The sequence below is a fragment of the Mustela putorius genome, unplaced genomic scaffold, assembly GCF_011764305.1.
Source record: "Mustela putorius furo isolate JIRA1106 unplaced genomic scaffold, ASM1176430v1.1 tig00003898_pilon_pilon_pilon, whole genome shotgun sequence".
Taxonomy (NCBI): domain Eukaryota; kingdom Metazoa; phylum Chordata; class Mammalia; order Carnivora; family Mustelidae; genus Mustela; species Mustela putorius.
Genome location: NW_025422047.1, coordinates 27,641,674 through 27,657,125, shown reverse-complemented (window position 1 = coordinate 27,657,125; position 15,452 = coordinate 27,641,674). Strand labels below are relative to the sequence as shown.

Genomic DNA, 15,452 nt, shown 5'->3' with positions numbered 1-15,452 from the left:
AAAAAAAGAAGTGCAAAACTTATTTGCACAATACAGAACATTATTGAGAGAAATTAAAGAAGATCTAAATAAATAAATGGTATTTCATGTTCGAGGATCAGAAAATTTAATATTGTAAAGATGACAATCTTCTCCAAATTGATCTACAGATTTAATGCAATGCCTATCAGATGCAAGCTCCAGGTAGCTTCCTAGGGAAATTGACAATCTAATCCTAAAATTAATATGAAAATTTAAGGGGCCTAGAAAAGCCAAAAAAATTTGGAAAATGAAGTAAAAAGTTGGATGACTTAGTTTCTCAATTTCAAGCCTTCCTACAGAACAAGAGTAGTAAAGACAATGTTGTATTCGCATAGGACAGACATAGAGATCAGTGGAATAGAACGCAAGAGTCCAGAAATAAACCAATGTATCTACTGTTAATTTTCTTCTTTTTTTAAGATTTATTTGTCAGAGAGAGAGCACAAGCAGTGAGGCCAGCAGGCAGAGACAGAGGGAGAAGCAGGCTCCCCACCTAACGGGAAGCCCAATACAGGACTTGATCCCAGGACCCTAGGATCATGACCTGAGCCAAAGGCAGATGCTTAATTGAGCCACCCAGGTTTCCCTTATGTTAATTTTCAATAAAATTGCCAAGACCATTCATGGGAGAAAGAACAATCTCTTCAATAAATGATGCTGGGGCAACTGGATAGCCACATGCAAAAGAATGAATGAAGTTGGACACCTCACTCATACTGTATATAAAAACTAATGCAGAATGGATAAAAGATCTAAATTTAAGAGCCAAAAGCACAAAAATCTTTAAAGAAAACACAGAGATCTAACCATGGGTTCTGAAATATGACATCAAAAGCATAAGCAACTAAAGAAAAGACCAACTTAAAACTAAATTTAAAATCAAAATTAAAAATTTTTGTGCTTCAAAGGCTACCAACACACAGAATAGGTGAAAACATTTCCAAATGATATACTTGATAAGGGTCTAGGATCCACAATAAGAAACTACTCTAACGGGGGCGCCTGGGTGGCTCAGTGGGTTAAGCCACTGCCTTCAGCTCAGGTCATGATCTCAGAGTCCTGGGATCGAGTCCCGCATCGGGCTCTCTGCTCGGCAGGGAGCCTGCTTTCCTCTCTCTCTCTGCCTGCCTCTCCATCTACTTGTGATTTCTCTCCGTCAAATAAATAAATAAAATCTTAAAAAAAAAAAAAAATTAAAAAAAAAAAAAAAAAAGAAACTACTCTAACAACTCAACATTAAAAGAACAGCCCAATTAAATACTGGACAAGGGATCTGAATAGACCTTTCTTCAAAGATGGACAAATGGCCAATAAGCACATTAAAAGATGCTTAATATCATCAGTCACAAGGAAAATGCAAATTAAAATCACAATGAGAGGAGCGCCTGGATGGCTCAGTGGGTTAAGCCTCTGCCTTTGGCTCAGGTCATGATCTCAGGGTCCTAGGATTAAGCCCCGCATCAGGCTCTCTACTCAGCAGGGAGCCTGCTTCCTCCTCTCTCTCTGCCTGCCTCTCTGCCTACTTGTGATCTGCCTGACAAATAAATTAAAAAATTATTTAAAAAAATCATAATGAGATAACACTTTAGGATGGCTACAATCAAAATTTCAGATAATAAAAAATTCTGACAAGGATCTGGAGAAACTGGAACCCTCATATACTGCTGGGAAGAATATAAAATGATGCAACCGCTGTGGAAAACAGTCTAGCAGTGCCTCAAAAGGCAAACCACATACAAGCATTTATATAAAAATATTTGTGTGTGTACATTCTTCAAATGCTACATAAACAAAATTAAAGTAATATTCTATATAAAATTTTGTCTCCTGCCTTAAAAAAAAAAGTTAACTATAGAGTTATTTGACCCAGGAATTCTATTCCCAGGTGTTTATGGACAAAAGAAAAATGAAAACACATGTATACACAGAAATGTATACAAATATGTTTGTAGTAGCATTATTCCTAATAGTCAAAAAGTGGAAGGAGTTGATAAATCCTCTTTAAAAAATGGCATGGTCAGGTTTATGCAGTATAAAAGAAAAAGCTGGGCATCACCAGCTGCACAGGATGCAAAATATGTGACCTTCATTAACAATTTAAATACAGGTGACCCTTGAACAACACGGGGGTTGGGGCACTGCACAGTAGAAAATTCACATGTAACTTCTGATTCTCCAAGAAATTAACTACTAATAGTCTACTGTTGACCAGAAGCCTTACTGGAACATAAATAGTCAATTAGCACATATTTTGTATGCTATATGTATTATATACTGTTATTCTTACAAAAAAGTAAGCTTGAGAAAAGATTAAGAAAAACTATTAAGGGAGAGAAAATACATTTACAATACTGTCTGTTAAAAAACTCACCTATAAGTGGACTTCTGTAGTTCAAACCTGTGTTGTTCAAGGGTCAACTGTAGCAATTTGATTCAATAGTCAGTAACAACATGCTTGTGATATTTGTGGCAGACACTGTTAGCTACTTAACCTAATATCCATTTTCTCCTTCTTTTTTGCTAGAAGAATCTAGATTTTGGTTGGGGACAACATCATTTAAATATTAACTTTTGAAACCTCCTTTGAGGTTAATTCTATCCAGTGAAACATAAATAAATGAGTGTTTTCTGGGAATTTCTGGGAAATCTTAGCTTTCATGATTAAAAGGAACAGTTAGGACTGGCATAATTTATTTCACCCTTCTTGCTCTGAACATAGATGTGATTTCACCCTCAGCTGCCACATAACACCCAGGAAGCAACAACCAAGACATTGAAAAGGAGAAACCAAAGAAAACAGATCATAAAGACTGAAGGACCTGGAGTCTTTGACTACTTCATAGAACTACTATACCAGCTTGGACCTCCTACTCCCAGACTTCCTATTATCTTAGAAAAATAAAACCCTATTTTTAAGTTAATATAGTTAAATTTTCTGGGGTACCTGGGTGGCTCAGTCAGGTATGTGCCTGCCTTCAGCTCAGGTCATGATTTTAGGGTCCTGGAACCGAGCCCTTTGTGAGGCTCCCTGCCCCGTGGGGAATCTGCTTCTCTTCCTCCCTTTGACCCTCTCTGCTGTTGGTGCTCTCTCGCTCAAATAAATAAATAAAATCTTTTAAAAAAAGATACAGGGTGCCTGGGTGGCTCAGTGGCTTAAGCCTCTGCCTTCGGCTCAGGTCATGATCTCAGGGTCCTGGGATCGAGTCCCACACTGGGCTCTCTGCTCGGCGGGGAGCCTGCTTCCTTCTCTCTCTCTCTCTCTGCCTGCCTCTCTCTGTCTACTTGTGATCTCTGTCTGTCAAATAAATAAATAAAATCTTAAAAAAAAAAAGATACATATAGTAAGATTTTCTGGTTTTTAAAACCAGGGTAAGTCTTAATCAATATGCTTTCTCAGCCAAAAAATTTAAAATTTTTCAGTCTCTTTAAAATTCAAAGATAATCTCAAAAATCAAAGTGGGTAATTAAGTAAGACAATTTTAAATTTTTCACACTAGAAATCTAAGAAATTAAAAAAAAAAAGATTTTATTTATTTATTTGTGAGAGAGAGCACACAAGCAGGGGGAGTGGGAGGCAGAGGGAGAAGCAGGCTCCCTGCTGAGCAAGGAGCCCAGTGAAGGACTCGATCCCAGAAACCTGACCCAAAGGCAGATGCTTAACCAACTGAGCCATCCAAGCATTCTGATATCTAAGAAATCTTTTGGAAAAAACCTGTTTCCACAATACAGGGTCAGGAAATTAAGAACTCATATTACCTGGCACATTCTGTCAATATTTTCTTCAGTTGGCATTACAAAGTACACTGCAGGAACATCTGGTATAGGATCTCGATCAGAGTGCAAAAGCCTGAAAGACATAAAGAATGTAAAATTCACTTTTTTCTTAGTCACTTATCTAAAAATATAGTTTTTAAAATAGTATTTCTCAAACTAGGAATAAACCAGTTCAGGGATAAGGAGACCAGTATACTAAAAGTGCTTGGTGAAATTAAGCTTTCTCCTTGTATCAGTGCTAGTATTATTTATTAATAAGATCCTAATGTCAGTCTTCATCTCCTCTACTATAATCACCTGGTATAGAAATACCAATATTCTTCCTGAAGAAAAACTAAAGCACATTCATTATCAATTTTATTTCCAGTTTTTGGTTGGGGGAGGGTGAGTGGGAAGAAAGTGCAGTTCTGCAAGAAGACTAATAGAAACCTGAAAGAGCCTTTAAAAATAATGAAAAATTTTACCCATAAATAAAATCAAATATATTTTTTTAAGTAAAAGATGTATGAATGCTCCCTTAAAACTTTTAGGCAATCTATTTTTTTAATATTTATTGCATCATAAGAGAATGCACAAGAGATCATCTAGGCATCTCATAGATTATACCACTTGATAGTTTTCTCCTACAATTCAGGGAGTACCTTGATTCAAATATCCCAGTATCAAATCACAAAATGTCTTTATTCTTCACTGTAAGATTCTGCTATACTTATATCAGAAAATATGACAACATGCTACCTATACAATATTCTAGTCATCCTTCTGTGAATAATCTACATACAATCTTCCTACACATGCTTCTATACACGATATTGTAGTCACCTCTCTATAAGAAAGAGAGTGAAAGAGGCTGCTACTGTGTCTGCATTTAATGACTTCCTTCCATTTGTTTGGCTGCTGCTAATGACACCAGAAAGATTACACTGTTATGGCAGCCATTGTATGTTATCTTCTTATGCTGGCTGTCCAATTGCCTAAAGGGGTACAACCACCATTTCATCTTCTGGAAACTTATTATTTCCTACAAATCAGCCTAAACCAGCAAGCAGTGTATAAAGTAACTGACAAAGTATTCTTCAGCAGATAGGGAAGAATAGTCAGATGCACCTTGCACAGAAATTCACGAGGGTAGCTCTGTGATCTCATGTTCTGAGCATGAGAAGCAACAGGTAGGCAGAAAGAATCTATTACTCTCAAACTGGCAGTCTAGCTTGTCACCCCTTAAGGAAGCACTAAGGCTCACCTCTGTTAGTCACTGTTACTGAACCATAATGGTTCAGTAATGGTTCAGTAACAAATAGTACAGAATTCATGGTCAAGCAATCTGAACACTGCTACTAACTAGCTGTATAATCATGAAACAATCACTTAAAGTCTATAAACTTTAATCTTTTTGTTAGTAAAATAAAGGAATTAATCAGTAAGGCAGTAACAGTAACCAATGCTTGTTAATAAACCACCATTTCCAAGGATGACATCAAGCCAAATATTCAGGTAAGAAGGATGAACACATTACCAACAACAAATTTTTATTTTAACTCTGAAATAAAAATGAAAGGAAAATCCATATTCCATGTTTCATCAAACCTAAGGTGCTATCAATTTTAAAACATATTATTAAAATAATTTCTGTTAGGGGTGCCTGGGTGGCTCAGTGGGTTGAGCCACTGCCTTCGGCTCAGGTCATGATCTCAGGGTCCTGGGATCAAGTCCCGCATGGGGCTCTCTGCTCAGCAGGGGGCCTGCTTCCCTTCCTCTCTCTCTGCCTGCCTCTCTGCCTGCTTGTGATCTCTCTCTGTCAAATAAATAAATAAAATCTTTTAAAAAATAATAATAATTTCTGGGCGCCTGGCTGGCTCAGTGGGTTAAGCCGCTGCCTTCAGCTCAGGTCATGATCTCAGGGTCCTGGGATTGAGTCCCACATCGGGCTCTCTGCTCGGCAGGGAGCCTGCTTCCTCCTCTCTTTCTGCCTACCTCTCTTCCTGCCTCTCTGCCTACTTGTGATCTCTCTCTGTCAAATAAATAAATAAATCTTAAAAAAAAATAATAATAATAATTTCTGTTAAAAGTGACAGAAAAATGCTGCCAATTTAACCATGATATAGTATTAATTAGAAGATAGATCCTAATTTCAGAAATATAAAAAGTGAAAAATGTATTTTAAAATTGATGCAATATAATATTCTATTAATTTAAAACAAATGCGCAACATAAAATTGAAGAATTTAACCACATTCTGATATGTTACTCACTAGAAATCTAAAACCACATGCCCACTAAAAGAGCACATTTCACTCCAATATCTCATAATAGAATAAGAATTGGTTATAACATCATAAATAGAACAAAATGCAAATAGTTAGAATATCCTAAAATTGGACTCCTTTAGTATACAAAAGTATTAGTACATATACATGAATGCAGCCCTTCTCTAAATGTTCCATTCAGCCAAGTCTACAGCTGTATATACTTAATTGCTTAATGTAATTTGTTTTATGAAACATACCAGAAATAATATAATCAAATACAGTCAGTAGTTAAGAAGACAGCACAGATAGTTCCTATGGTGATTAACAGTCATTATTTCATAGATACTTATATTTTCCTTATTAATGATAAACTAATTTAGATATTCTTTATAAAAAGTATATTTAAATTGAGGAATAAAAAAATTTTCAGAGATGGAAGAGACCTTAACACAACCAGTTCTTTTTCTTCATTTAAGAGGGTAAACCAGTCTGTACAAAAAGACACAAGAGAGAAAATTTCAATTCTGAAATTATAAAGCCTCAGATTGAGAATTATTTTTAACTTCAGAAGAAAACAGATAAAAGGAGATGAGAAAAAAATGTTGTTTTATACAAGTACAATAGCTAGTATAATTTTGTCTATAAATGTCCCTTAATAATTTGACTTCAAGGTGGCCAAATATATCCTTTAACAATGTATCTGAAAACAAATGTTACTATTAGAAATATGTTAGAACTCACAAATGCAGAGTGATTCCCATGTCTCTCAGCTCTTTCACAGACAGCAATGGAGAGATGATGTCTTGGCCGAATCTGTCATAAATGAGCACCTAGTTAAAATTAAAAAAAAAAAAAAAGCATTTTTAAAGCATCATTATCAGTGAACAGTCAAGAAGAACTCATATTAAGACAATGTTGAAGTATATTTTATTTTAATAAATCATGCATGCAGAGTTCTTTTGCTTGATCTCAATTTAATATTTTCCATCTTTTACCAAAATGTCCATTCATGTCATAACCTACTTTTTAAAGCATTACCACTTATGCTAAAATAAATTAATGTTACATAAATTTATTTCCTGAAATATTTTTTCTAGAATAAAAAAGCATGCCAGAAACTATAAAATGTTCATAAAATTTTCGTAAGCTAATAATAAAGGACTTTGAACATACAGCAAACTCAAATACACTTCCCCACCGAATTCGCAAATATCCTTTTTTTTAAAAAAAATGTTTTATTTATTTATTTGACAGAGATCACAAGTAGGCAGAGAGGCAGGCAGAGAGAGAGGAGGAAGCAGGCTCCCCGCTGAGCAGAGAGCCTGACGCGCGGGGCTCGATCCCAGGACCCTGGGACCACGACCGGAGACGAAGGCAGAGGCCTAACCTACTGAGCCACCCAGGCGCCCTCGCATATATCCTTTCTAAAAAGAAAGAAGTAAAAATTAATCCCTCTCAAAACTAATGTGTAACAAGTGTAAAGAAAATTTGGTAATTTAAGCATCTCGGGTTATAAGATTCTCATTTAAATAATTAGGTCCTATAAGAGTACTTGCTAGCCTTACTTTGTCACATACATTTTTCACATCCTAAAATATTAAAACTGACATCTTTGAGGGGTAGTAAGAGTCTTCTAACAACTTTAACTTTAACTTTAGAGTTAAAGCAAATAAAAGAGAAGCTTCAATTCGTATTTTTTTTTTTATATAACTACCTCAATATTCTCTATGGAGTAAGAAATTGCTAATGGGAGATGAAACTTACTATCATAAAAAAATGCTTTTGCTATATGCCAGCATTTTCTTTAGAAAAGCTAAAACTTGGGCTATCAGGCGGCTCAGTTGGAGGCACTTGCTACTCTTAATCTCGGGGTCATGAGTTTGAGCCTCACACTGGGTGTAAAGATTTCTTAAAAATAAAATCTTTAGGGGCACCTAGGTGGCTCAAATGCTTAAGTGCCTTTGCTCAGATTATGGGATCTCCAGGTCCTGGGATTGAGTCCTGCATCAGGTTCCCCGCTCAGAGGGGAGTCTGCTTCTCCCTAAAATGCTTCTGCTCCAGTTGTAAGAGGCTGGATGTTTCATCTTTCAAAAGACTTCCCTCTTTAAACCACAGCATATTTGTATTATTAATCATGTGATGTGAAAGTAGTGGGAAGGGAGAGAATTTGATAAATCTGTACCCAAGAATTTCTCAGGCTATTTAAATCAAAAGCTCAATACAGACTTTAGAGACAATAAATGAGCATTGCTTATGCAAGGGGCAATAAGAGGATGCCCGCAAATAAACTTGAAGAAGGCAAAAATTAGGGGTACTCTGAAGCTTAACCTATGAATTCAAAATAGATGACTTTAACCACCTTCAGAGTTAACCTGAAGGACTTTTTTTTAAAAGGACTCATCAGAGTTTTTGAAGCATCCATAATATCAGGTTGACTTATTCTCAATTATTAGCAAAAAAGAAGTATAAAGTGACTATAAACTAATAAGTTTAAACATAATCAGCTGTTTTCTAATCTCTCTGAAGAAAGAAAGTACCAAGTTTAAAATGAAGAAGCTCAAAGTACAGGAATTTTTAAAGGTTCTCCAGCATTTCTCAAAGGAGAAATTTTATAGATTGCTTTTCAGTCCAGTTAGCAGTTTCACTGACAGTTTTATAGATCATAAACTAATAAACTGGCATTCTAGTTTACAGATCACTCTCTCATTAAAATGGACAAGTTCCCCTGAGTCGGACTAACCTTGAACCAGCCTGTAAGCTCCAAATTTGGGACTTGGAAAACTAAGGAACAAAACATCAACCTACTAGTGAGAGGCCAAGATATCAGCTGGATTCCCTAGGTGAGTATTACTATCCTCGTCTCCCTCCATAACGTGTTTATTGAAAAGATTCACATTAAGAGGCTCCTGGGATGGCTCAGCTCAGTTGTGCATCCAATTCAGGTCATGATCTCAGGGCTGTAAGATAGAGCCTTTATATTGGGCTCCTCAATGACCGTGGAGACTGCTTAAGATTCTCTCTCTCCCCCTCCCTCAGCCTCACGCCACCCCTCACCACTTACTAGCAAGCATAAACTCTCTCTCAAAAAAAGAAGAAAAAAGAAACTATTCATGCATTACAACTAAAATGTGCTACTCTTCAGCATTAACAAGAAATTCCCTCCAATCACTACCAATAAAAGCCAAGAAAAAAGGAAAGAGTCCCCATTAAAATAGTCTCTTACCTTCCATACTGGTTCTCCAGTGCTATTTTTAACATGAGGCACATTGAAATTCAACATACGCTTCAAAGCCACTGGAAATGAAAACAATCATCATTATTTTTCAGGATTTCATTCCATGCCCCCCGCATTTATTACTCACCACCTCAGAACAAAAATGTGCAAATCATTCTAATAAAACTGATTAATCAAATGACTGGACATACAAAAGCAGGATCAGACTTTGTAAGACCATCTCATCTAACAGCTAATTGGCAAGTATTTAAGAGATTTTTCTGTCGCCAGGTGAAAATGTGAAAAATGTTCAGGAAGAAGCCTTTTTCATTCCTCATGACAATGCCACATAACTTTTAAGTGTTAAAAAATTTTATTTTAATTCCAGTATAGTTAACATACAGTGTTATATTAGTTGCAGGTATACAATAATACACAACTCTGCACATTAGTCAGTGCTCATCATGGTAAGGGTACTCTTTAATCCTCATCACCTATTTCATCTACCCACCCCCACCTCCGCTCTGATAACCATTAGTTTGTTCTCTATAGTTAAGAGTCAGCTTCCTGGTTTGTCTCTCTTCTTTTTCCTTTGCTCATTTTGTTTTTTAAATTCTACATATGAGTGAAATAATATGGCATTTATCTTTCTCTGACTTACTTATTTCACTTAGCATTATACTGTCTAGCTCCATCCATGTTGTTGCCAATGATAAAGGGTTAGCCTCTAAAATACAGGAAGAACTTATACAACTCAACAACCAAAAAATAAGTAATCCAGGTAAAAAATGTGCAGAAGACACAAACAGATATTTTCCCACACTACTTTATAAAGATGCAAAAAGAAATTTTGTCAACTGCAAACTTGCAGTGGTCTCAATAGATAACTGGAGCTATTGTCTCTTTACTGTTGGGCTGATAGCATAGATCAGAATCACTTGAAAAATAAAAATTATGTATACTTAAGTGGTTCATATACAAAACCATCATACAGCAGGTCTATGTTGTAGTTATCTTGCAGTATATTTTACGACCAATTTACCTCAGTATCTTCTGAAAAGCTGTACTGTTTAATATATGCTCCATGAAAAAAGTGAGACTTTCCCACAGATATGGCAGGTAACTCCTGCTAAGAAAATGCACAACTTCTAAAATCAAAGCAGTTATACTCTATATTTTATTATATTTTGAGGTTTTTATTGCTCATTTTTATGCATAACAGACTCAGAAACATACATTTATTTGTTTACTTATTACATATAATGTACTATTTGTTTCAGGGGTACAGGTCTGTGATTCATCAGTCTTGTACAAGTCACAGTGCTCACCATAGCACATACCCTCCCCAATGTCCATCACCCAGGCACCCCATCCCACCCACCCCCCTTCCACTCCACCAACCCTCAGTTTATTTCCTGAGATTAAGAGTCTCTTATGGTTTGTCACCTTCTCTGGTTTCATCTTGTCAGAAACATTTTCTAAGGAAAATAAAAATCTCAAAATACTTCTAAGTGAGGTTGAGAATGCCAATATTGAGGAAGGGTATTAATTGGGTAATTTAATTTTTTAGACTGTCAGCTCTGAAATCTACCTGGCTTATTTTTTTTTAATTTTTAATTTTTTAATAAACATATAATGTATTACTAGCCCCAGGGGTACAGGTCTGTGAATCTGCCTGGCTTATTTTTAAAACTATCTGTATTAGGCTTTCTTTTTTTTTTTTAAAGATTTTATTTATTTATTTGTCAGAGAGAGAGAGAGTGAGCGAGAGCGAGCATAGGCAGACAGAGTGGAAGGCAGAGTCAGAGGGAGAAGCAGGCTCCCTGCGGAGCAAAGAGCCCGATGTGGGACTCGATCCCAGGACGCTGGGATCATGACCTGAGCCGAAGGCAGCTGCTTAACCAACTGAGCCACCCAGGCGTCCCTTGTATTAGGCTTTCTTAAGTAGTACAAAATAATCTACAAGTCAAACTTCTACCTATATAATATGTAAAACTACATACTGTATACTATATATAGAATACAGAATTTATCATATAATGTTCAAGTCACCAGTGTTGTCAATTTATAGTAGACTGATTCATTCACTAGAAAAACCTCTATTAAATGCTTATATTTCTTTGGGTAGGTATAGTAGTATCAGAGTGCATACAGACACGACTTTTTGGTAAAATGTTAGTAGTTAATGCCTAGCCATTAATACACTTTGCCAGTAATTTACAGCTGCTTCAAAAGCTTACAGATGTTAGGATATTATATAAAAACACACAAACACACACACAAAAAACTTTGGTATTCAAAATAGAAATAACATAGAAGGCATATAGGGTGCTGCAGAATTAACTCTCCCATTGAGCTTTAAGGAGTTCTTCCAGTCTACCACTTCCAGGTAATATAGACAACACCACCCTGACACCGATGGCCTAACAGAGAGAAAATCTCGTTTGTGGGAATAGCTATTCACATTCTTGACACAAAACAACTAAGAAAAACCACAGGCTGAGTCCCAGGTGTATAGAGGTCTTTAGAGGTAGGCCTCACCTTACTGAAAAAGGGGTTTCAGCAGATATTCCCACCTTTGCTTTCTCAGGCCCATCTAGGTTAAGTTTCCTCAACTTGGACCTTTGGTTAACTTGTTAACAGATTTTGACACAGTGGATTTGTTAATAAAATACAAGGTCTGTTTAAAGAATGTGTAAGAATATAATTTTACTTTCATTAGCATTAACTCCCTAAAGGTGTAAATAATTGCTTTTAACTGAAATAGCAAACCAGTTTTCTTTTCTTTTCTTTTTTTAAAATATTTTATTTATTTGACAGAGAGAAATCACAACTAGGCAGAGAGGCAGGCAGAGAGAGAGAAGGAAGCAGGCTCCCTGCAGAGCAGAGAGCCCGATGCGGGGCTTGATCCCAGGACTCTGGGATCATGACCTGAGCCGAAGGCAGAGGCCCTAACCCACTGAGCCACCCAGGCGCCCCACCAGTTTTCTTTATTGACCCTAAATATACTATTCATTTATAGGCTTTGTTAATGTAATTTCACGGTCACCTGGAATGTTTTCTTCACTCATTCGCTATATATTCAGCTTTACTAACCATTCAACAAATGTTTAGTGATTGTTTACCATTTGCTGGATACTGCTCCAGATGTTGGCAATAAACACAAAAGACTGAAAAAAAAAGGACCTATACTCAAGAAGCTTTCATTTTAGTTTGGGGAAAGACAACAAAGTAAAACATGTAGCATGTGAGATCATGACAAGTGCTACAGAGAAAAAACAAAGGAAAGAGGGAAAAGAGTTGCAGTGTAATTTTAAATAGAGTAGCCATGAAAGACCTCCTGAGAAGGTAACATTTGAATAAAGGTCTAAGGGAGGTGAAGGAGTGAGACACCCAGTTATCTCTTAAAGAATATTCCAGAAAGAGGTAGCAAATAAAAAGGCTCTATAGTGAGAGCATTCTGGTGGGTTCAAGGAAAGAGGAGAGTACTAGAGAGTGAGGTCAGAACGTTAAGTGGGTAACAGATCATATAGGGCCCTGTAGCCTACTGTAAGATTATTTTGGCTTTTACTGTGATTGAAACAGGAAGCTGTTGGAGAGTTCTGAGCAAATATGTGACAAGATCATTCTGGTACTGTATGAAGAAAAATGAAGAGGAACAAGAATATAAAAACAAGGAAACTAAATAAGAGGTTGCTACAGAAATTCATGGTGCTTTGGACCTGTGGGATAACAATGACAATAATTAGATTGGGGATATATTTTCAGAGTATAGCTGATAAGATTTACTTACAGATCTGATATGGGATATGAAAAACAGAAGTCAAGAAACCTTAAAGGCTTCTGACCTGAGCAACTAACTACAAGGATGGAATTGACATTCTGACATAAGCAACAAGGATGGAGTTGCCATTAATTGATACGGTAGACAGAGTTCAGAGGAAAGGTCTAGGGCAGAGATATAAATTTAGAGATCATTAGCATATACACAGTACCTAAAGCCAAGAGGCTACATGAGATCACTGCAAGAAAGAAAGCACAGTTGATCTCTGGCTCCCCAGTGTTGAGAAATAGGGATGTTGAGCAAAAACCCTCAATGGAGAGGCACACATGAAACGCTATGGCAACACAAGATTCTCCCTGTTGTACTGAAGGTAAGAATAAAGAGGGGAGTGTTCCTGGAAACTCACAAACGAGATGACTTTTGAGGTGACCTTTAAAGGATAAATATTCTTCAAGCAGGCATAGCAAAAAACTGGCAGGCTAGTTAGCCTCCCTATGCCTTGGTTTACTCATCTACAAAATGGAGACAATAATACATGTAAAAATCACTTAAAACAGTGCCGATCCATATTGAAAGCTCAATATCAACTATTATCCACCCAAATAGATTGCAAATTCCTCTGTATCATAGTGTTCTGTACCTAGAATATTTGAGAATTGATTTTGATTTACTTCCCAAAACTTTCTCAGTAGTTAAGAGGGAAACGTTTACTTCTGCTACTATAGCACATATATAAGGTTTTACCCTCCTCTGAAAATAGGACAGAACTCAACTAGAGTAGTAATTTGATAAATGATTAATGTGGCATAACCTATCTGGCTACAAGATGAAATCTCACTATAATGAAGTTTATTTCCACAGAAATCAAAATTACACTGTTGGATCTTAATATTCTACAAAGTTTCTGCATATAAAAATTACAACCATACAAATTTCATTTTTTGAAAAGCTCCTTTGTATTGGTGAAGTCTTCCTTGATATGTTGTTTTATTTTAATATGTAGTATGACCTAATTAATTGAGCTTTATTAAGCTGCCAGAACCATACTGGAAAGACAAGTGGGGCTTCAATTTGCTTACAGATAAAACGTATGGCAGGTATTCCTCAAATCTTACTTATTTAAATTGTGCCTAACTTCATCTGATAGCTTATACTAACTTATCTAATGGGAAAAGCAGAACACAATTCCATATGCACTTGGTGTCATTACTAGATTAAAAATCTATCGATTTTTTTCTTTGAATTCTAAAGGAAGGAATCAAGCACAACCAAAATCCCCTCTGTAAGCCATATTAATTGTAACCATTTATTTTTCCTTTCAGATTAACATGCAGAAGAACATGATTACAAGGGAAACAATTTCCAAATATGCATATTCTTGATGGTTTGTTCCTATTTGCTCCTCAGAATTAACAGCTTGCCAACTTTCAGGACAATTAGCTAACAGGCATAAACCATTAGTCTGTAGCTAACAGGTATAAATCATGTATTTCCCAGAAATTTACAGAAAATAAGGAAAAACAAAGAAAGATGGAAAAAAAATTGAAGCTCAAGGGAAGAAATATGTACCTTAATAAAAAAACAAACCCAGATTTCTCTGTACAAATGAAAGCTATAGAACTGCTCTATCGATAATGAAACGAACAGTTCTAAAATACTAATCTGTCAAACGGTTAAAATGACAAAGCTACCAATCCATTTGCTTTTTGCCATTATTCAACTCCATTCCGGCAAGCTAAAGAAGGAAATCTTTATCACTAGGCAATTTTCCTCAGGTACCCCCAGAAGACTGGTCCAAAGGAGAGAAACAGCAGAACGTAAACTGCTCTGAAAGAATGCCTAAATTTTGTAATTGTGGAGGAAGTGCCCCAAATGAAACTCCCTCAACATTAAAACTAGCAGAGAACTGAACCATGCACAGAAACAAACCCAGAAACTTGATAGGTGGCAACAAGGGGTAAAATGTCAGCTGCTCGATCTTCTTGTGATGCCTTTCTGAGGCCCAGTAGAAAAGGGACAAGAGCAGGACCGTAGCAAACGCCCCACCCTGAAGTCCCTTCTCCTGAACCACATATGAGGGGCCGAGTTCTCAAGCTACTGACATCTTTCCTAAAAACTCAAAAGGGGAGGGGCTCTCATTGCTCTAGGAATCGGACTGAGCTTCTGGAGAGCCGTCTGGAGCTGCCTGCACCGCGACCAGGGAGGGGAACAAGCAGAGGAAGAGGATGTCTCCACCGCAGGCGTAAAACCGCGGGAAGAAGGGAATAAATCGTACCGGTTTGTCTCTCTCGAATACTAGCTGCTGCAGCCGCCGCCGCCATCTTGACTCCCACCATCCACTGCACGGTTGGCGAGCGCAACCCGAGGATTACGTGGCCGCCCTGACTGCCCCGGAAGCAAAGCCCGGAGG

The 15,452-nt window shown here is 36.9% G+C and overlaps 1 protein-coding gene across 3 annotated transcripts in view; it reads right to left on the bottom strand.

Moving 5' to 3' along the window:
- The window catches only part of SCFD1 (sec1 family domain containing 1), a 107,710-nt gene extending 92,270 nt beyond the window's left edge, over nucleotides 1-15,440 (bottom strand). For 2 of the 3 annotated variants that reach the window (XR_006602829.1, XM_013057596.2), the window contains exons 1-4: nucleotides 15,318-15,440; nucleotides 9,268-9,338; nucleotides 6,786-6,874; nucleotides 3,778-3,868 (exon numbers count right to left, since the gene is read on the bottom strand). Coding sequence is in view for 2 of the 3 variants with exons in the window: in XM_013057596.2 (XP_012913050.1) it covers nucleotides 3,778-3,868; nucleotides 6,786-6,874; nucleotides 9,268-9,338; nucleotides 15,318-15,378 (312 nt within the window). In the remaining variant the exon portion in view is untranslated. The remainder of the gene's footprint in view (nucleotides 1-3,777; nucleotides 3,869-6,785; nucleotides 6,875-9,267; nucleotides 9,339-15,317) is intronic. The other variant, XM_004755155.3, reaches the window with a different exon arrangement.
- Between the last annotated feature and the right edge of the window lie 12 nt (nucleotides 15,441-15,452).